At 47.4% G+C, this 23,119-nt stretch overlaps 1 protein-coding gene across 1 annotated transcript in view; it reads left to right on the forward strand.

The window, feature by feature from the left end:
- Window positions 1–12,726: 12,726 nt before the first annotated feature.
- LOC138567048 (NF-kappa-B inhibitor epsilon-like) overlaps window positions 12,727–23,119 on the forward strand; it is a 44,706-nt gene continuing 34,313 nt past the window's right edge. The window contains exon 1 of the mRNA XM_069644881.1: window positions 12,727–13,308. Within this exon, the coding sequence (XP_069500982.1) occupies window positions 12,986–13,308 (323 nt within the window). The 5' untranslated portion in view covers window positions 12,727–12,985. The remainder of the gene's footprint in view (window positions 13,309–23,119) is intronic.

Consider the following 23,119-nt stretch of genomic DNA (forward strand, 5'->3'; position numbering starts at 1 on the left):
GCTTGGGCACGTCCCTTGAGACTGTCTAAAGCAAATAGTGCCTATCCTCACTTGGTTTTGGATTATGAGAAGGTTGCATTAAGCACTCAGGGCTTTAATGGAAGATTGCTAGATATGGCTTGCAAGGAAGGCATTGCCAATTTTGTCCACTATATTACAGGAAACTCGATGGAGAGGGATTAAAGAAGGATGTTGGTTTCTGGTAGCAGTCTCCTTTTGAAGATGTGAACAACAATTAATATTAACACGGGTAAATTGAACAGTGATAGCTTTGGTGAAGTTGGCAATATAATCCAACCCAATAGTCATGCCCTATTTTGAGGAACAATTCATCGGCCTCTTAAATAAACTCACCAAAGCTAGCACCCCTGTCATCGTTCTTGGTGATTTCAACCTTTAGGCAGATGACCCCTCTGAAAAACAGGCCACCTCTCTATTAGCAGCCTTAGGCACATAGGGTACATATTTAGCCAAAATAATAAAAAGGCATATGTAGACCAATCTCAGTAGTTGGTTGGTTCCTCCCCCAGCGACACGTATTAGTTAACCGCTGTTCTGGGTGATTAGGAAGGTGTAAATCATTACTGCAAGGAGTTATTGCAGAATTTAATTTGTGAGGACAGGACCACCCCCTGTTTATATATCTACTTTTCAGCCCGCCGTGTCCTGTCCGATCCAGGGCTGTCCTTTATGTTACTAGAATTTTTATCCGATGACCCCCAGGTTGTCCTGAAGCTTTCGGGTATCCACAATCAAAATACAGCAACCATTAATATGGTCTATGGCGCCATCCAGGCTTGGATGACAGCCAATGCGCTGGTCCTGAACAAAGATAAGACCGAGCTCCTGATTGTTGCCTCAGGGCCGCGGTTAAAAAACTACCTGCAGATTTTCAAAGCTTTAATATTGCAGGTTCCATGATCCCAGTGATGCTCGATGCCGAACTCACCATGAAACCCCAGGTTGCCCTCCTCCGAGCGTCCTGTGGCTAAATCAACAAACCTCTCGGCCACATCCATCCATTCCTGTCTCCTGGGAACATGTCCCTTATGGCCTCAGCCCTGGTTAACTTGTGCCTGGATTACTGTAACAGTCTGTTTCTGGGTACCTCCCAGGCAAATCTGGCAGCACTCCAGGTGATTCAAAATGGGTCAGTCCAGGCCACCATATGTTTAGCCAGATGTGTTCACATCTCTCAGGTGAGGAGGGAGCTTCACTGGCTCTCTGTCAAACATCCTGTCACCCACAAGGCCCTTACACTGAGTCACAAATGCCTGACTCTCCAGGCCCGTTGCTATCTCTGTGAGCTACTAAGGTCTACCTACCCTGCTGCTGGCTTCGCGCAGCCGATCAGGCCAGCCTTCAACAGCCTAAATTCAAGCTGAAAGGGTTTGGTAGAACCTCCTTCAATGTTCAGCCCCCCTAGGCCTGGAATGCAATACCCACCGACCTAAGAAAGATAATATCTCTGTGGATTTCAAGAAATAAAATGAAGACTCACCTTCTGACTCCAGTTGTCTGTCAGTGTTTGTTTCTTTTCCTGTGCGCCCTGAGACCTAAGGGTGAGTGGCATGTTATAAAAATTTAAATAAATAAATAAATAAATAAATAATGTACCAGTAAGAGGTCAGGTTCCACCACTGGATGTGTAATATTGATGGATGTTCTGATGGTTGATGTCGTTTCACGGGTTGGCAGGTATAGTGGTCATCAGGACAAATGGAGGATCACTGAGTATCTTCTCCTTTAGGGGTCATGGTCGAGGAACAGAGTGACAGTGAAATGAGGCGGGGGATCTCCCGATTTGTGGGCCGGGAGGATAGCTCAAGTCAACAAGTTCATCTTAGATTATCATAAATGATAGTACTGCATCTCCCTGCAGAGCAATAACTATAAATGTAGCTGATGCCAAGTTAGCATAACATGGCTAGGTGGCTGCTCCAGCCAGCTGAAAAATGGGAAAGAACAGGAGCAAAACACAGGTAACAGAAGGAAAAAATAGAATACTAACAAACAGCCCATAATGTTAAATAGCCTTGCACCTGATAAGGAGAATGGCCAAAATAGGGGCACAGTCTTTCACACTTCTGAAAATTAAAGATGAACACTGGCCAACAAAGGAAGTCTGGCACACAGTTTCCTCTCGACTTCCAGATGGTAAAGAAAAATGTTTCCTTCCCACGGATTCAGAAGGGAAACTGTTGCGAAATGGCTATGTAGGTAAAATAAATAAGCTCCAAAAGTGGGGGTATGATTTGCGCCAGGGCCACCCACAAGGCATGATATAATTACAGGGCGATCCCAGCTGAGGAGGAATGATACCCTTGGGTGATAGAGCCTGGGGTTGTTCGACGGGTCCTCTAACCATAGGGCTAGTTAGACTGAGTCCTTGTCAACTGTAGAATGGAGTGGATTCCCGGCGAATGGCAGAGGGCCACCCAGAAGTGAGACCGAGAGTGATGATGTCCCCGGATGTGGATGAACTGTAAGGGCAAAGAGCCACCTGGAATTCCCAGGAATGGCAATTGGCCGCCCAGAGGCGAGTACGGGACAATCGACAGCACTCTTGACCATAGGGGCAGTTGGACTCATCAACAACTGCATAAGGCCCGGACTACATTCCATACAGGGTATGGGAGTAAATTCCTGGGAATGGCAAAGAGCCACCAGGAAGTAAGTTAGACCAGAAGAGACAGATGTCTCCGGCAGTTGATGAACGGGAAGGGTAAAGTGCCACCCAGGAGCAATGGTTTACAGCCTGGTCCATGGGAAACAGATGGTGCTGGGAACACCCGTTAGTTGATTATTAGAATTGAGTGACCAGTTTTACGGCAGGTATGTGTTGTTAGCAGTGCTCCTATGGTTTGGCAATCCATCTAGGGGGCAATGACATTGCATCGCTCGGCAGTGGATGATTGCTACACAAGATGCAGGGGGGCAGAAGGAGCCTGGCGCAACTGTTAAGCGACACCGAGTATCTGGTCTGAAATATTTGTCAGGCAGAAGGGCAAGGAGCATGGTCGGGTTTGCAGTGAGAAATATAAGAGGTGAATGAATAGGTCAGTGATGAAATGTATGCAGATGGAGGGCGTGGGGGCTTTGTCGGCATAGGAGTCTGGGTGAGAAAGACCTGATTAATTTCTCGCAAGATGGGGTACACCTATCGGACAGAGGGCATGGTGCTTTCCTACTGGATGTTTTTGGTCATCATGCAAGTAGGTGCTAAGGTGAATAGAGGTGTGGGGCATTGGGAGACACAGGAGGGCCACCCCCCAAAGCATGCACAAGTTACAGGGCAATCCTAGCCGAGGAGGACTCACGCTGTGGATTCTAGCCGCAAGCGTTACCCGCTGGCTGCAGGGTACATCAGGCACTTTCTTATGGGAGTTACATGACTGTTCCCAGTAGAAAGTCAACCAGAGGCGGGTTTGACCTGGAAGGACTTAAACCGGAAGTGACAACATTCACCGGGATGGTATAAGAAACCAAAGCAAGGATTCACTGCTTTGGTTAAGCAAAGGAATGGCAAAGCAGCATCCAGCGAATGTGCTTATGACCAGGTCCACTTGGGGCGTAGGCACTGCAAGATCGCCCGTAAACTGACTCTGAATAATGTTTTCTTCCAAATTAATTTTAAAAAATGTGTATTGGGGCCATAGTAGGGGCCAGACCCGCTATGCATCATAGCTTTCTTTGCTGGCTTGGCAAGCACACGCTTAAGAAAGGCAGGTTTTAAGGCTTTTTGTCTTCTTTTAAAATATGCATATCTCGGCTTTAGCAGTCAGTAAATCGAGGCATTGTTTTCTGTCCTGTAGTGTAATCAGGATACAGTGTGACATTTAGCGTTCTCTGTGAGGCTGGACTGCCTCAGACAGGCTCAGTTGCACGTTAGGCTTCAAGACTTTTCTTCCTCACTACAGACACACTACTGTGTCATGGCCCATGGGAGATTTCCCAAGGTTAGTTCTAATGAAAGGCCTCCGCTCGTTTGTTTGTATGTATATAAGTACTTTGTTGCTGCTGCAGCAGCCTATCTTTTGAGACATTAAACTGAATGTTGGCTTGGAAGGGTTTGGGGTGACAGTCAATCTTTTGTGTAGTCATAGAGCTTGATTAGAAGAACATGTGTGAAGCTAATTTCTGTTCTTTTATAGGTATTCAAGCTGTGAGGAATTCGACTATCTGCATGGTGGGCGTGCTCTCGCCTGGGCTTTTTGAAATGTTTAATTAAATGGGAAGATGTTAGACCAATCTCAGGAAAATGCATGGGGCTAATCCACACACATTTTTCTATGCTCACACCACGACAAAAGCATAGACCCATGTACAGGTGCAGTTCACCCGTCATATTTAGTTGGAATGTGACAGCCAGGAGTACACAATGTCATCTACAGGAAGGTGGGGGACCAATCTTTCCCCTGTCATGGTCAGTCAGATTAACTGACAACGGCTCCATGGAAACCATGCTGCTCTTTTGCTAAACCCTGGAGCTGGTGGCAGCCATTAACATACCAATAGAGGGTACTTCAAACACGGCCACATGGTGCCTGGCTGCATAGGTTAACAAAGGAGACAGGAAACCCAACAACCTTCCATATGTGACTGTGTCAACCTGAAGCCAGCTCCCGCCCTCAGCATCAATGACAAGTGAACTGTCATGCCTGGGTCTGTTGTTTACAGTAGGTCACCCCGCTAGTGGGACACCATTCATAAAGTACGAGAATGTGGTTTGCAGGAGCCAGGGAGTCTGTCTCTCTGCAGCTTCCAGGGAGGCCTGCTGCTTTAACAGTGACCACACAGGGATGACAATTAACCAGAGAGACTCTTTGATCACAACAGACAGGAAGATGGAAGGAACTTAGTGTCACAGGGGAGTGAGCCCAGAGCTCTTTCTGTTGAAAGAAGGATTCTGCCATTTTAGTTGTGGGGCACACCTGTTTCACCCCTTTACCTATCCTGTTGCAAAGCACACTGGTTATGACCTCACGCATACCGGAGAATGTTGGTAGGGACCCCAGGATTTGTTCATTCAGGTAGGCTTAACCTACACCAATCACTGTGACACACTTGGCATTAAAAGAGGGCCGAGCCCCTCTTTTGGCAGATCATTCACTGGCTACCTTCACCAGAAGCAGAAAGAAAAACTCATCCGTGGACCCTGGCTGAAGGTAATCTGCCTTACCTCTTCCACCAGTGAAGGATGGCCAGGATATCCAAAGAGGGACGCAAGAACCCTCCCCTAACATCTCCCAAGGAACAGATGTATTCAAAAGAAGAGAACCCTTGTGGAATGGATTGGGAGGGGGGCTTGAGTGTAGGGAGTGAGACATGGGTTTTGGGGGTCCCAAGGCTGTCTTTATGTCAGACCCCAAAAACTGTTAAGATGGCCCTGCGTGTTTGCCTCTGGCATCCTTTTTATATTGGTAAACTCAGGACTACAAGTAGAGTCTGACCCCCCTCTTGGGGCCTACACAAAGCAGGGGCCGGCCACGTGCCCGTTGGGTGCTCAACCACTCCTTAGGTAAAAAAAGACACGCTCCTGTAAATGTGCCGAAAGCACTTACAAGAGCACGCCTGCCTGTCTTCCAGTCCCGACAGCCTGACTGCCAGTCCCACCCCAGCCACTCATTGATTGGCTGGGGCAGGACAGGAAGTCAGGCAGACGTGCTTCTGTATGTGCTGCTGGCATACCAGGAGCCATTCTTTTGTATGGACCCGTCCCAGCCACAGCACGACTGGAACACGTCCTGGTGGTGGGGTGAGGCAGCAGCGAATTCCAAAAGGTAAGTGAGGCCCTTGGTTTGTCCTCCCAGTACCCTTTATTCCCTTTTGTTGCCCCAAGCCCCTTAGCTGCTCCTGCCCCTTTTCTTGATCCCCCAGTCCCATGTATCCTTCTTTGTTGCCCCTTAACCCTTTTAGCAGCCCCAAGGCCCGTTTTGCCCCTTTTCTAGACTCCCCAGTCCCACTAAGCCCCTTTTGTTGCCCCTTAACCCTTTGGCTACCCCAGGGCCTTTAGGGCCCCTGAACCCTTTTAGCTGCCCCCAGGCCCGTTTTGCTCTTTTCTTGATCCCCAATCCCATTTTGCCCCTTTTGTTGGTCTCAGCCCGTTCTTGTGCCTTTTTGATGCCTGTCCTTGCCCCCTTTAGTTCCATTTTGCTGCTCCAGAACCTTTTGATGCCATTTAGCCCGTTTATGCCGATTTTGTAGCCTCCAAACCCTTTAGCTAATTGTTGCCCACCAGTCCCATGAAGCTCTTTTTGTTGCCCGTAGCATAATTTGACCAGATGTAAAAAGTAAAAAGAACGTGACAGGGTGACTAACATAAAAGTAGGACTAACTCTTGAAAGTGGCTGTCAAGGCACTACACTTCAGTAGCGGTTGGAGGAGAAAGGGGTTTAAGTGTCACTATTCAAATAAACACATATAATTAATGTATCACAAACTAACACTATCTTAAGTTGTAAAATGCAGCATTTGTTATGTGCCAGCTGTGCCTGCCAGCTATGAAGACCTACTACCAAAAACCAGGACCATTGCAGTTTCCAATGGAAATATAATCTTTACAAAGGGGGAAAAAGAGCTCCAAATTCCGGGCCAGTCCCGGCAAAACCAGGACGTCTGGTCCCCCTACCCTAGCACCTGTTCTTGCCCCTTCTGCCCCTAGTCTTGTCTCTTGTTGCCCTAACCCCTTTTAGCCACTTCTGTTTATCCCATGTTCTTGCTCCCTCTAGGCCCCTTTCTCACTCCAGACCCTTGAGTTGCCCCCACACCTCTATAGCCTCTTTTATTGCCCCAATCCCTTTCCTTCCCCAAAGCCCCTTTTTTATGACCCTGACACAGCTCCCTTCCTCCCTCCCCCCACCCACTGTTTTGATCAGCTTGACTCGTTTTGGGCCCCAAGAGCCAGGCCAGACCCCCAGGATCAGCCCTTCCCATGAAATCTCTGGCTCCCTCAGGTCTAACTACAAGTCCCACAATAAAAAGGAAACAAACTGATCGTGATTGACAAGGGAGATGGGCACGTTGACACCCATCTGAGGTCTGATAGAGGGTATGCCCCAGGCCCCATACCGTACAAAGTAAGGCACGATGGAGGGCCTGGGGGGTTAGGCGCAGGGTGGGGGACTAAATGGCGCGAAAAGCAAGGGGAGGGGCAGCCAGGCGGCGCCCCCACCCATGGTGCTGCCAGGAAACAAGCAACACAACAGGGAAAGGTGCGAAGGAAAAGCAACAGGGGGGCCAGGGGAAGCCCGGCCCCCAAAGGGACAACAAAGGAGCAGGGGAGTATAAGTAACCCCACAGAAACCAAGAGAAGGACAAACCAGGTAAGGAGCTCACCTCATTCGGGTAAGCTCCTAGGGCCTGGAAAAGGGGGAGAAGGAAACATTTTTCGTTTTGCCTCTGCGGGCTTTTTGTGACTTTGTTTTCCCAAATTCTCCCCCCACAGCAGTTGGAGCGGCGGAAAAAAGCTGGAGCAGACCTACCGTCATCGCCGGGGCCGTGTGGAGAGATTGCAGGAGCCGCGGGCGCCGGAAGGAAGCAGTCACAGGACGGGCCCGGGAGGAACGTCCACCGTGGAGGAAGCCGGCGGTCGCAGCCGAAGAGCAGCTGCAGCGAGGAAGACTGGAGCAGCGGGCACGCATGCTGGAGGAGTCCTTCGGCAGCGAGGGAGCAACGCCGTGAAGAGGCCCGGCAGGGCAGGGGAAGGCGCCGGACGAAGCCCGCGAAAGCCGGGTGAAGAAAGTAAGGCGCGACAACAAAGGGGCGTGACCGGTTCAGGCACATGCAATCGGAGGGAGCGGACGCGCTGGGAATTTTAAAGGTATAGGCACACGGAGCAAGTCGAAGTGTGCAATAAGGACGAAAGCGGTAAAAACTGTGTGCTTGGTCTGACAATACTGCCAGCAACCAGTGGCTCAACTGATAAGTGCTTGGGTTTGGTATGCTGGGGACCCGAGTTCTAATCCAATGTCCTAAACCTCCGGGGCAAGCAACATTATTACATGGCAAACCACGAGGCACGAAGAACAATGCAGGGGGACCAGTAGTAGGCACATAGAGCAGCCACAGCGGACAAGCCGGAACGCACATAAAATTATTTTTGCGTGTTCAGAGGTAATTCAACAGAAGTAATTCGGAAAGAGAAACACGGCAGCAGCAGGCCTAAAAGGGATCAATAAGGGGAAAAACAGGCACAAGGACCCCGTGGCACAACGGTAGCACCTTTGACTCCAGATAAGAAGGTTGCGTGTTCAGATCACGCTGGGGTCAAGTAAGACTCCATTTTTTCGCGAAGAGGAGCGCCAACGGGCGGAAAGGGGGGCTTTACTGACAGCAGAGCCAAAGCGGCTTAAAGGGGTGGCTACACAGAAGCTATAAGCCAATCCCTGTGGTGCAGTCAGTACACGCTGTGACTTGTACCCGAAAGGTTGGGGGGTTCGAGACAATCCTCCAACAACAAAAATTCTGAAAGCTTTGTGACAAAACAATTTCAATGTTCTGAAAGCTAAGGGCGGCAAAACCAGAATGCAATTGAAGGCGAATTGCTAAAAATGGCAGATAGAAGATCAAGAAGAGCGCAAGAATTCAGCGCATGGGCAAAAAGCTGAAAAACAATATGGAGCACAATGGGTGCTGGATGTTATGCAGAAGGAGGAAAGGGCAATGGCAATGTCGCCTTTGCTGCTAGAGGATTCCAGCGGCAGTGAGGAGGAGGTTACAATACCGCAAGGCCAGAAGAGGGCGAGAGAGGAGACAAGAGGGTCGCAGGAGCAGCCGGAGGAGCCTAGGAAGAGGCAAAGGAAAGAAAACAAAAAAGGTACCGTGAAAAGTAATAATAAAATTGGGGCAAAATTGTAAAAATGTTGAAAACATGCATCACGGCTCAGGGTAAGTCGCCCAGAACCCGTGGGGCACACAAAGCACGGGGTCGAACAAAGGGTGGTGTCATCTGAAATGGAAAGTAGTGAGGACGAAGAGAGGGACAACTTGCAGGCATGGGTAAAATGGAGGGAGGTAATGAGTAAGGATAAACAGAAAAGGGCAAGGGTAGAAAGTGCAGGTGACGGTCAAGGGGCAGGAGGGCCAGGACCAGCAGACAACGGGGTCCCCATACCACAGGGGGTGGCACAAGGGATTCCGCCAGGGTCTATTCCCCAGGGGAAGAACCCTAGCTTACCGGTGACACCCGCAGGGTTCACACATGTACCAATACAAGGGACAGTCATAGTCCCAGCAGGGCCACTCACTGGCACAGCAGGAAAGGAGGGTGACCCAGTATGGTAGGCCCACGGTTGGTAAGGACACCCAAGGCCGGTCCATGAAGGCACAGGCATGGCATATTAAGGAGAAGGTAAAGGAGAAAATAGGGAGAAAAGAGTTCATAGATATTTTTTGAAGGGCCCGGATAGCTCAGTCGGTAGAGCATCAGACTTGCCCTGCTAGAAGGCCAAAAGAGAGGACAGAATGCATCAATAGAGGACATAAAGGAGGATGAGAAAGGCTTATTAAGGTACCAAAGAGTTTTTGATAAATGGATGGCGGCTTTTCAAATAATGTCCACTATTATACTGCAAAAATACCCAGAGGACGGGGTACTGTTGGTGACATACCAGCAGAGAGTATTGAAGGTACAAAGCATTTAGGGGGGAAATATGGAAATAGTATGACCACGAATTTTAGGTTGGGATGAGGAAAACTTCAACCTGTACATATTTAAGGTTTTAAAGGAGAAATGGGACACCAGGGAGCAAAGTGCGGGAGGATATCATAGAAAGCAATACAGGCAAAACGATTACAGAAGTGATTACAAATAGAATAACAAAGGTCTCAGAACACCCCAAAAAATCTGAAATCCACCTGAGAGAACAAAGAGTTAGTGGGCAAGGGGTTTCATCATCCGAAACAGAGAGCAGCGATAATGAGGAAGGGGATCATTGGAAGGCATGGGATAAATGGAAAGGTGTCATAAACAAGGAGGGGGAGGCAGAGTCGGAACCCAGAGGGACTCCGGCACCAACACTTCAGGGGGCACCAATAGTGCCAAACTCAGGAGGGGTACCGCAAGGTACCAATCCACAGCCAATAGGACCTATAGGAGCAACAGCAGTACCAGTGGCAGAGAACCCACCACAGGGGGTGGCACCAACAGCAGACAAAGAAAGGGGACCTCTCATGACTAAATACGGCAGACCAACAATGAGAAAGGACCCACAGGGCAGGTCCACGAAGGCAATGGGATGGTATATAAACGACAAGGTAAAGGGGAAAAAATATGGAGAAAAGAGTTGGTTGACATTTATTCTCTGCTAAGAAGAGTGATGAATGGGTCACTAGAAGATATAAAAGAGGACGAGAAAGGCGTACTGATGAGGGCAACAGTAGTAAAGAGCTTCGACAGCTGGATGACTGCCTTCCAGACAAATGCCCACCATTATGTTACAGAAATTCCCAGAGGACGGGATAGCATTGGTAGCATATCAGCAGAGGGCGTTAAAAGTATACAAGGCATGCGGGGGGGATGCATGGAATGAAGAGGACTACGAGTTTAGATGAGAAATGGATTGCTTTCCGGATATGGGAAGGGACTTTTTTAACCTGACATAGTAAATGTATTAAAAGAAGAGTTGATCAGGAAAAAGGAATCACAGAAATGGCTAGGTATGTAAGGGGAGGAGGAATATTTCAGGGGCAAATGTCTACATATGGGGCGTACCAGCTCATGGCATATGGATAGAGGGGAGGTTCAGTCCGGCAAGGGGCAGTCTGCTAAAAGGGAGGAACAAGGCCACCGTGACAGAACTGCAAGCATTAGCTGAAAAACTAAATACGGCGGAAAGGGTCATAGAACAAGGGAAAGTGGTTTTGTAAAGAAGCATTGAGCCAAGGACAAGGGGGCCAGGATGGGGCTCCACATAGGTAGGATACGAGTAGGAACCAAGGGGAAAAGAGTGTTGCTCACGGGTGCAGCAAGGGAACTGGGCATCGGCGCAACACTAGGGTGAGAGTGGTGCACGGAGAAATGACCAAAAGCAGGGCAGGAGGCTGCATAAACTAGGAATAACACGCAGGCGGGAATTGTTTCCTAGCTGGGTAGCATTATGTGCAGCGGGAGAGGAGCTGAATAAAAAAGAAATAGCGGTGCAGTCGGATAACATGGCAGTGGTGCACGGGTCGAGTAAAGGGGGTGCATCATGCCCAGTTGTATTAAAAGTGTAGCTGTCACCTTGGCACATTTTCAGTGGCGAGAGGTGCAGGGATCCAAGGCCGGGCGCCAGAAAGGAGAAAACGCCCCCACACCAAAGAAGGCATGGGTCCCATCAAAAACTCTGGAAAGGGAAGAACTGTTGACTATAAGGTTAACTCAAAAAGTAAAAAAAAAAAATACTATTATAATTTTTCGGCTGAGAAAAGGTGTGAATGCTTGGTAAGGGCGTTGGCCAAAGGGAAAAGGAAAAGTGGAAATGTCCTTGAAAAGCTCTGGAATGATAAGAACGGTTAACTACAAGGTTAACGCAAAAAGGAAAAGGAAGACCGCAGGGGAGTGCAATGTGGAAAAAAAAAAAAAATTGCAGCAGAGAAAGTGTGTGAAGGTTTGGAAGAGGCATTGGCCAAAAGGAAAAAGAAAAGTCCATTAAAAACCTGGAAAGGAAAGTACGGTTGACTACAAAGGTTGACTCAAAAGGGAAAAAGGATACAGGGCGGGTCATAACAAGCGAGCAAGGAACGCCCTAACGTACAAAACAGGTAAGCAGTACAAGAAGCAGGTAATAAATGCAGTGGTGGAAACAGGAGTGCAGGAGGTGGGTGTAATTTCGGCACAAAGGGGTGAATGTTGGGAAGAGGCATTGGCCAAAGGGAGAAAGAAAAGCTGGGCCGGGCATACCATGGGGCTTTCAGGGCAGGGGAACTAATGGCCCGTCACACGATAGATGGGGAGGGCCAGGCAAAAAGCGAGGTTAGTATACCAGTCGGGTAGAGGGAGAGCAATATACGTGAACTCCATCGGAGAGAAGGACCACTACCATAGAGGCAGCAGCAGCAGGTATACTGCGTAGCATGGCACGCAATAGGGGGGAAAAACGGAAAGTTTCATGTCAGAATTTATAGCATGGAGAATCTGGGGCGCACCTGTCGACTAAGGGAAGGGGGGGTTTTGTTATAGCAACATTCTCAGGGCAGATAGGGGCGCTTTTGGGGGGACCTGAGAGGCTGAGGCAACATCCACTCAGGTGTGGCGGCACATGTCCGGGGTCGGATGCCCAAGGGTAACAAAGACTTGCTGAGGAGAAGGCTGGGCATCTCCTCCAACTCTGGACACGATGTGCCCAAAAGCATTGGGTGTGATGTATTCTGTCATGTTATGTTTTGGTGTTATTTTCGGTAGAAAATAAATAAGCCTACGGCCTATAAGTTTTCCACACCCAAGTCTGCTTGTCATATTATTCCATAGTCGGGGTACACGGAACAAGAGCGAGGGGGGGCACACTACTCAGCCTACAAGATGCAGGTTCTTTTTCAGAGAACCCATTGCTTGGCTAATCCCCTCCTCCACCTCCCCCACGATTTGGTCTCCCGGGTTGTGCCAGACGGGGTAGCATACTCATAACCAAGGCATCGGGTAGCATACTCACTCCCAAGGCATCGGCGTATGAGAGATTGACACAGGCTCGTCCACGCACGACACAGGCACACGCGTGGCAGACAAAGAGCACAGCTGACTGCGCCAGTGTTGTCACCGTGGATAAAGAGCGAGCTAGCTGGCACACCAGGGCTCAGCACCACTGACGCTCTCCCTTACTGGGGAAACCGGTTTGTCTTGCTACCAACCTCCGAGCTGCACGCCTGTACCCGGCGGCACATTCCTCGGCTGTGGAGAAATCATCTCTCTGGCGACGGGGAATTTCCCTCGACGTGAGAAGTCGCCTGTGCCAAAACCACTGGCGCTGCATTTCGGCGCTCAGTTGCTGCCGATCGGCGCCCGGGGATGTTCCCCGCTGGCAACCAGGTCATCAAGTCCTCGGGCGGACGCCCCCTCTCGCAGGGCGCCGGGGGCCCGTGCACCTGCGAGGAGGGGGGTGGCCGCTGCCCCCCCTCGGCGGTCCCGGGGAAGCCTCTAGGCGGCAAGCCAGGGGCCCTTCAATGGGAGGACGCCGAGGGGGAGCGTGAAGACTCGGGATTCCTGGACGGCTTCCGCTCCAACTGCTCGCTTGAGGGAGACAAGTGCGTGGAGGGGGTGACGGCCACCCCTCCGCCTGGGCGCGACCCCGCCGCCAACCCCTGGACCTTCCTGACAGAGGAAGGCGACACGTACGTATACAACGCGGCCCTCTTCCTCATTTAAAATGTAAGGGCTTCCGACAGTGGCGCATTAGACAATTGACACTTGTAGGCTTTAACCGTTTTGTCACAGAACACACAATTTGGTGATGTTATACAGCTGGGATCCTATCTTTTAGGCGGGTTCCACAGTCAACAGATTAACCGCTCCCGCCTAACCATTAAGGTGAATACTATTGTGGTCATGACTGCGCGAAAGGGCACCGTCGTCGCACAGGGACACAGCTGTGCTTTCATAATATTTACAAGGTGTGTGTGTGTGTGTGTGTGTGTGTGTGTGTGTAGGAGCGACACGATTCGTGTAACCAGGTCACGTGGTCCCCGTACATTCTGTTTTGCCATCTCTCCACTGGAAAACCTTCGGGTGATGGGGGCGGTACCTGCCGCTGGTCTCAGGGGAGAGCGGCGGGTTTATAATCACACCGGACTTGCCGTAGTTTTCTAGCCGCAATAATAACTAACTAGTGCGAATCCCTCAGTGGGCTGGTAAAACATCTAGTGCAAGGGGAGGGCTGTGAAGGAAGCCGCGATGAGCTACCAGTTCCTAGCACATTTTGGTGCGTTTGCCCGGGCACATGTTACATTTGGAGCCGTTTTGTTTCTGTAGCACGAAACACTTCGATAATTTCGCATCAACTAAAGCGATATAGAAGTATTACAATAATTTGTTTCAAGGCAGACCACCATTGGTAAAGTTTGCATAACGAATTGGAGGTGACAATGACCATTGGATACAGACGTAGGTGGCGTGGGTCGGGGGAGGCAAAGAGAGGCAGTTGTCCTGTCCCCTTCTGGAAAATAACACATTTCAGGAATTGTAAAGGTGCTCCCTTATTCAGCAGTCAATCACATATTGAATGCCTTTTTGTTAGCCTGTTCTTTCTTTGGTTGTAAGCGAACACCATGGAAATAAATGGTCCATGAATATAATTGTGGCGAGGGCCATTTATGTTAAAAGTAGTCTAACTGAGCACACTTTTTTAAAAAAATGTGCAGCTTACAATGAAAACAAAAAAGACATTTCATAGTCCAACATGCTTCTTAAATTTAAATCCATCAGATTTCTTTTAACTCTGTTTAGTTTTTTGTCTGACTACCCTCTGGCCCACATCTCCCTCTCATTTACCCCCTCAGATTGTGACTTAAAAAAAAGTCAAATGCAGGTTGTTTTTTTTAAATAAAAACAACGGCTATTTAACGAGGTTTTTTTTAACTGCCATTTTCGCGGGTTTTATTGCCAAAAAAGCATGGGTCAGCGGTATTATTAGTAATCGCAAAATCACCATAACCTGGGGGGGGGAGGGTCTGATCGGGCATAACAAGAAGCTGCATGCCTTCATCAAACAATGACTTAAGAGCAAGTGACTATGTATAACCCAGCGGAAAGATAAGACATCTCAGATTGTCGCACGCAAGGTGTGAAATGTGAAACCAGATATGATATTGCATTCTGCTGCTTATAAACCTGGCTTTCTAGTCTGAAACGACAATTGCTGTGCAAGAATACATAATGAAGTGTGTTGAAAGCAAGGTCTTCAACATTCGAGCCCACAGAGGGCACAGCTCAAGAGCTTTCTACATATTAATACATCATGTAAGAAGCAGCAGTGGGTTAGCCTGTGCCACAAAGCCGTTCCACCAGTCTGTTTGGATATTTCTAGAAATAAAAAGGGGTGGGAAAAGGTGTCTCAGTGACATGTCGTTATATGGTGATTCTAGTCGACCCCCTCCTGATGACACACAACTAAAATATATAATAAGAAAACAACATACCCATAAAAAGTGTGCTAAACCCTTTAAGAGTAGTCTTGAGGTAACAGAAGATAATATTCATTGCTGATTGGGCAAGATTATTGCAAGTAACCCCTACCAGCTCCCAATAGAAAAATTAGGGTTAGCGCAGGCAGCATGAGGGCATGGGCAGTAGAAATTATAGGTTCTCTCATAAAAAATGCATATGGAAATTGCAAGCTGCATTTAAGCCTGCAGCTATCCTCCCTCTTCCCCGTAGACCTCACCCACAATATTTAGCAAGTTTCTTTCCCCATGCAGCTAACCCACCTGCACCAGTACATAACCTCCTAAATATTGAGGCTTGAATGATGCAGAGGTAATTCCTTCCAAGGTGCACCTCAGTATTCCCTGGAGTTAGTCAAGCCCAAAGTTTGAAAGATGACCCTTTGCTTGGGCGGAGTACAGGTCTGGCAGTGTGGCGGTAGTGTGGGCAGATTTCGTCAAACCAAGGATGTCTGACTGCAGGATTTCTAAGTGTTCACCTGTGACATCTGCGTGTACCCTGAAGTCACACATTTGAATTCTGCAGTCAACTTAGCCCTTCATCCTTCAGAAGGTGATCTATCAACCAAGCAATGGAACTCGTTACCCAGGCAATTCTGTACAGAGAATGGTCACATCGTTTTCAGAAGAACTCTCAAAACCTGGCTGTTCAGTTCATCGCAACAGATAAACTGGCATGACACCACCTAAAGACCGGACCAGGCAGAACTTCCAACCTGTTGCCACCCTAGGCAGGTGCTGTAGGTCTCACCAGAATTACAGAGATTAACAGCATGGTCCTGCAACTTCCAAGGTATGGACCACTCAGATTTTAACAACATAATTGTCACAAATCTGGATACATAGATTGCTCACAGCACCACCCTCGCACAACACTTAAATCAAGAACACCTTGGAGATTGGAAATCAGGCAAACAGGTATGGCACTATCTCTATTCTCAGCTACTTGAAATAGAACGCATAGGTTCACCAATTGTTTCACATATAATACATTTTATTCGTCAACAATACACAGTTAGTTACACAACACTTTTTTCTGAGAACTTGCTTGTCACGATATTTTTTCGTTCTTTCTTTTTTTCAAAAACAAAACCTTATTAGAGTCAACTGTGTATTGTTAACAGACATGTCACGTACTAATCTCACTGATTGCACAAAGTGCCTATATGAAATCAATAGTATCCATTTCAAAATAAAAGTGTGCAGAATTTAAAGACACACAGGTGTTCTGAACTGTTTTTATGTTGTTTTTTGACGAATGAAATGTATTATACGTGAGACAATTGGCATCCATGGCACATTTTGCGTCAGCATACGTCCATTGTTTCGTTTGCATATCAGACAGCGACAGTGCTGACATATCAACAGTACACCTTAAGAGCGAATTTAGTAACGCATCACAAACGGGTACCTGCCACCCCTCCCCAAATTTGAAAAGAGCTCTCAAGGTGCAAGGATTGACACCTGGTTCACTTTGACCTGAAAGTATATTTTTAATGGAACATTTTGCTGTTCAGTTTATGCGGCCATTAATGAAGTCTTAGAGTCCATTAAAGGGTTGGTGACCTTTTGAAAGTAGGCAGGTGTATGACAACATTTAATTCTTTTATCACTCTGGCCTCTGTCACTTCAGACATTGGGCTGGGCAAGCCCTGATTTTTCGCTCTGGGGTCTGTCAGATTACAATAACACCTAATGGATAAACAAGACTACACAGTTCAAGAGTATGCTTGAGGCCAAACCGTGCCCATCAGTCCTTCCAGTGCCTTTCTTTTAAGTACTAGAAACAGCCTGAATGGGTATAGGATTTCTCCCAGGAACATTACACATTTGCACTTTGCTGATCAGCGTTCTGCTGCCTCCTCACCCTTCCCGCCCCAGGATTGAGTGCCATTGATTGCAAAATTTCGCAGTATCAAACAAGAAATATTGCAGCATTTATGCTTAATATAAATTGTAGCTAGCTACTAAACCTCCAGAAAACCAGTGCTGATGTTCCTATAGTGCCTCCTGATTGAAAACAAGATGTTGCAGGGTTATTTTCTTGGTTTAAATGATGTGCAGGACTTTGGAAAACTGGCCCTGTGAATTTATGATAACAGATGGGCATTGATTTGCGCTTTAGACTAATGAAAATCAATAGCAGATTGAAACATTTCAAATTCTGCACCTTATTAACGTCATTTCCAAAATGTTGCGTTACGTTTGAAAATGACCAGTTTTGCAGCTTTCTGTCGAGAGCACAACATCGCTATAAACTGGAAGGTCTGCCTATGCTTTGACCCTTCTACACTGACTCCACAGGCATGCAAACCATCACAAACTAAATTTCTATCCTTCATTTCCTTTCAATCCTGTACAAACCTTTCTCCCTCATTACCGTTTCCCCCTTTCTGCTGAACTTCTCTCATCCTTCAGTACGCCACACTCCGGACAAGCCTCTTTGCTTTTAGATCACAACAGCAGTGATTGGCACAGTACAAAACACTCTTATCATAACTATTGAGCCAGTCCTCGTATGAGACCCCATTAAAGGTTAGACCTTCAGTGGCCACCCCCACTCTGCGTTTCTCTGATGCAGCATACAGACAGGGCCTGAACCGTCTTCAACTATTTAAACGTCCACAGGATTCTTATCCCTAACACATGATTAGAGCCTTTGACCGGCCCTGAATACTCTTCTTTGATACACTGTCTCTGCAGCACAACGTCGTACCGCTCTCAATACAAGACATTCTTCTTAAAATTATAATGAAACCAGCTGTAAACGTGGTCCCTTTGGGAACACACATATTCCTAATGAAAAAAGATGTAATGAACACATCATGTATGATTAAAGTGGCTCCTTGGCGTGTGTACCGAGATGGGGGCAGGTTCCAAATAGAGGAGCAGTGTGGGTTTACTTAGTGAACAGGTGAGACTTATGTCCACAGATTTGCAAGTGGTGTATGGGGGTGCTCCTCTCCTTGGGCAAAGAGTGCCAGAGGTAACCAGCCTACACCTAGAAGGTACTTTCCCTAATCAGACCCACCTGAAGTGGAGGAACAGTGAAGATCCTCCGACACTTAAAGGGTATGAGTAGGGACATAGTGTTCTAATTTCTCATCAATGAAAGACGGCCCTCTATGTAGAAGAAGCTGCAGGCTATGAAAAGCGCATTAAAGGTATCTCGGTTTTTAATTGGTTGCCAGAGGGAAGAACCAAGATCTGTGAACTCTGGTAAGATTGTCTGGTCACAGAGACAAGCCTGGCCTCTGAGTTTGAGATCCACTGCTGGGCATGGACATGTCACTTGGGCATGCAAGAGTATAGGTAATTTCCATTTTTTGAAGCCGTGACAACATGATGGTTGAAAGAACAGAGTCTGGAGCTTGAGAGGGCATCTGGGGTAGCACTTTTTCAAATGATCGAAGCAGATCCTGGTAAAACTGTTATCCCGATCTTGCAATATTAAATCCTCATCTCAAAGCAAACATAGATTGCAAATATTAGCCACAGGTGCTTAAAGATTGTGGCCAGAGCTGAAGGTTCCAAACTTCCTCGCTCTCACAATAAACGGGTTGGCCGTACCCCCATTCAGTTTAAACCAGTGAGTGAATATTCACTAGTCAACAGCTTCCAGGTGGCTCCTACATCTACATGCTGACATCAACCTGATAAGATTAAAACTGAAAAGGCAGTTGTCTGTATATGAATCAGTGGAAAAGGAGGGGCGAACAAGGATGGCTAAGAGTAAATGTGAAGGTTAAAAAGATTTGAGGTAATGAAGATGCTGCAGAATCCCATATTGGATTCTTGTGAAGCTAGCTGCAAACCGATCCTGTGTCAACAACGTGAGTAATTAAGTGGTTCCCCGTGGCTCAGTGTGCCCAACGTTGATGTCCAGTGTAGCAATATCAGTGTGCTGACATCAGTCTTTCTGTGTGGGTCACTGATAATGTAATAGTACATTGTTTTTCTCAAAGGATTGTACCTTCACAGCTGCTGCTCCTTCTAGAAGTTCCACTGCCAAAGGGAGATTTGAAATATAGAAAAAAAATGTAGGCTTAGTTATGTTACGTTAGTGGGATGTATACCACGCTCCGCTACCATTTGCATGGACACCAAGAGCCCTGTATATTTGAAAGAGAGGGGGTGGGTGAGGCAAGTGGAGGGACTGTGGAAAAATGCAAGATAACGATGCTGTTGTGTTGATGCGATAGGAATAGCGTGTAATTTCAAACAGAATAGGCAATAGCGGAGAGCAGAGGCAGCCATACACTAAGGTCTTTTTACATCAGAGCATTGCTGAATTGAATGAGGTATACCGGGTTCTGGAGGGCTAGACCAGGGACCGGGCCGGGATGACATTGCAACATTTGTAACATTCAGAGCGTGAGGCCAGTATTTACAAATGTATAAATTACATAGAGTAATCCTGAGGGCAGAATGAGGGAGAGTTGGGGTGGATGGTTATTTTGGATGGGGGACGGTTATTTTGGATGGGGGAGAGACTAAGGAGGCACCATCCATTGGTAGCAGGTGGAGGTTGAGCCAAGTTTGGAAGAGGTCTACTGAAGAGATTCCTTTGAAGGCCAGAGGGTGAGCATTCCCGTGAAGAGAGGCAAGTAAGGAAAAGGAGGAAAAGCTGGAGAAGGCACTGTGGAGCGGGCGACTATTGGGTTGTGTGAGGTAGCAGAAGTAAGGCTCAGACACAAGGGTGGCATGTTTTTGGGTATAGACCTTTATTGATCACAAAACGTTGGGAGAAAGGCCTCTCTATCCCTAAATCTAAAATGGGTTTCCCTGCCTCATAAGAACTAATGAAAACAGTCAGGATGTCCAAACTTAAAAGTCTGCCCCAGTCACATCCCCAAAACCTATTTCTGCCCCATACTCTATAAATTAACAAAATCATGCAAGGATTATCTCACTCTAATGAAAATAGTGTTCATCAAATAAACAAAAATGTTCTCAGCCAGTCGGCTTTCAAAGGGTTCAAGAAATAACGTTCCCGTAGAATTCAAAAAGGAGAAATGTCTTTCCAGTCTCTTATTATAAAACACATAGTGGTTTTCCAAACAATACTACAACATGTTTCCCAGTTTTAGTGTTTTAAACCCCTTTGGTTCCAGCTATTTTGAGTGCAAATCCCAAACTCTCAATCTTGAGGGGTCTTGGAGTACTCGCCTGCCAAGACCCAGCTGTTTCATATATTCTCCTTCTTCCTCATATAGGGCTCATGCCCCTGTTATTTCTGATTATCTTCGGGGTCCCAGACCCTTTTATCCTTAGCCTCTCTTTTGGGTGCAGGTCCCAGACTTGCAATGTAACTGTGGGCTTGTTTAGTTTACTCCCCTGCCAAACGTAGCATTCCTTCTTTTCAAACTTGTTTTCATGCATAGTCCCTGACTCCCTTATATACTCTACTTCACTTGGGTGGGGGTATCAGACTCACACTTGACGTCCACAATAGCCTGGTTCACTCTCCTGCTAAGCTAATGTTTCTTTTATCTTGCGTTTACTTGTCATGCATTCATTTACCAACATTAATTATTGATTGGGATAACTACTCCCCTGGTTTTCCGTATTTCTCTCTGTGTATTACACAAAAATGTTCTCTGGCCATTAGTCGGTCCTTTCAGTTCTTTTCTTGGCTTCCCCGGACCTCGTCTTACTTCCCACTAGCTTGTGTACCTTCGTTGTCGATTTGTATCCTCTGGACAGTGGGATTCCGTCCTGAGGCTCCAGAAGCCCTCAGGCTTTTTCTCGCTTCAGTTTCTTATTCGCAGCGTTCCACGTCCTTCTTGCGGTCGGCCCTCGCTTCAGCATTGCTGTGGACACAGCAAGAAACTCTCTCGTCTATTTAGTAAGTGAGCTTCAGAGTAGCCGGCTCCCAGGCTACATTCATTCTCTCTCCTTCCCCGAAAGACTGTGTCTTGTCTCTGTGTCGGTCTCGCTTCTTTGTGCTCTGCTCTCCAGCTGGCAGCTTCCTTTCTCTGGTCACAGCTACCCGGAGGGAACTCTCTGTGCCTCTCAGCTGTGCTACATTTAAACTCCAGTATTTGTTCAGAAGAACTCCCTATCCCAATAAGCTTTGCACTAGAACTAGACAGCTCACTTCAGTTTACCGGAGTGATCTTCATCCTCGCAGTCCTCTTCCTCGTCTCAGTACATGCTTTCTGATATAATACATCAATACTGGTTCGCTCTTTACTCTGCAAGAACACGAGTTAGTTGGATTTGTTTCACAATAAAACACATCAGTTGCATCAGAGAAGATGGAAGGGGAATTTAACTCCTAAAAAGCAGTTAAAGGACTTTCAGCAGGGTTATACCGCGTCTCTTGAAGGTGATCGTCCCCAGTCCCATAAAGCACTTCCCTTACCAGGTGATCCTCCAGCTGCGCACCGCCTCAGGGGGATTATTGTACTGTGGATGCATCATCCTGGCCCCATGGGAAAGGTCCCTCCCCCCCAGGGAAGAAGGGATGATATTCTCAGATTCGTCACAGTTGTGAAGAGACGAAGAACTGAGAGTTCTTGAGGGAGAGTACAGTCAGATGCATTCAGCAAGGTGGTCGGAGGCAAGACCATGGAAGGATTTATTCGCCAGTAGCAGGGATTTAAAAAGAGCAATTTGTGCATGGATAGCCAACCAGGATGGTGACTTTCCTCGTATCCTGCATACCAAAGCCTAACCTTCTCCTCAAGGGCAGTTTAAATGCCCACCTGGAGCTGTGGCAGAGAATAGTGCTGCACCCGATGCAAGGGTGTGGAGAGAGTTGGGTCTCTGCACTTGGTGCAAGAGAAACCACTACCCTATAGTACCTAACAGGCTTACTATTGGACATCAACATGGTTGTTGGTCTACCTCTAGAGTATCTAGGAACCAATTTGTATACCCATGTGAAAATGATAAACATACGCTATCAATGTAGCAGGGGGATGGGTCTATTTGCACTTAGTGGGAGAAAAGTGTAGGCGGGCACGGTAGTACACTTTGTATTGCTCATGAATGCTTAACCCGCCTCTTACTTGTCTTTGGCATCCCCTGGCTACCTGAGTTTCTGGATCACCCTGGGTGTGACGCTCGATCAAAAACAATTGGTCAGGAAAGGCAATAGGTATAATATGTCCCCAAACCCCTAGGAAGAAAACGTAGGTCAAAATAAATGTACAACACAAGGAATGATGGACAAAGGAATGCTGGTGTATGTTCTTTTGGTTATTTGTTGGAATATATATATATATATATAATATAGAGCTTGACAACCCCCAGTACACCAGCAGTTGTCTATTTGTTTTTAATAAAAACGTAGTAACACATTTCACACTATGACACTACAACTATTCCCAAACAGCTGCATACAAACTAAAAAAAGAGGCCTTTCAAATATATTTGTAAAAGTCCTTCTAAATATACAACATCCTTCCTTTGGAGACAGCCTGGCCACGGCTGTCCAAAGGTCCCTTGTGTTGCAGATGATCTTGTCGGGTGCTATTAGATCAGTGGCATTCAAACTATTTTATGCAGAGCCCCCCTTGAGTAAAAATAATGCTGCTGGCCCCTCCATATGGCATATCTGCTTATATTTTCTATTCAAAGCGGTCACCATTCTTGCTTTTTTTGCACCCCTAGCCCCCACTGGACAGCCTTCGGGCCACCAGAAGACCACAGTATTAGATGCTTCAGGAAGTGTGGCAGCAATGTGGAGGGGGCCGTAAAGTTCTTTGTAGCCGGGCTGTATGCTAACGACAGCCTGGAAATTCTGCCAGCAGTGGCCCTTGCATTTGGTGTAGGCCTGCCTTGGTAGGAAGCAGGCCCAGCAATGTCATGGGGTGTCCCCCTTCCTTGCTGGGCAGCACCTCGCAGTTAGTCAGAGCGGGAGGCAGCAGTGATGCTGGGTGCTGTTATTCCCTACTGGGAGCACCAAGCATTGAGCCGGGGCCGTGGCAGTGATTTTAACAGTGCAGTGCCCCTCCTGGCAGCAGGGGACGCCATG

Source organism: Ambystoma mexicanum, chromosome 2p (assembly GCF_040938575.1).
Source record: "Ambystoma mexicanum isolate Mex_15411 chromosome 2p, UKY_AmexF1_1, whole genome shotgun sequence".
NCBI lineage: Eukaryota > Metazoa > Chordata > Amphibia > Caudata > Ambystomatidae > Ambystoma > Ambystoma mexicanum.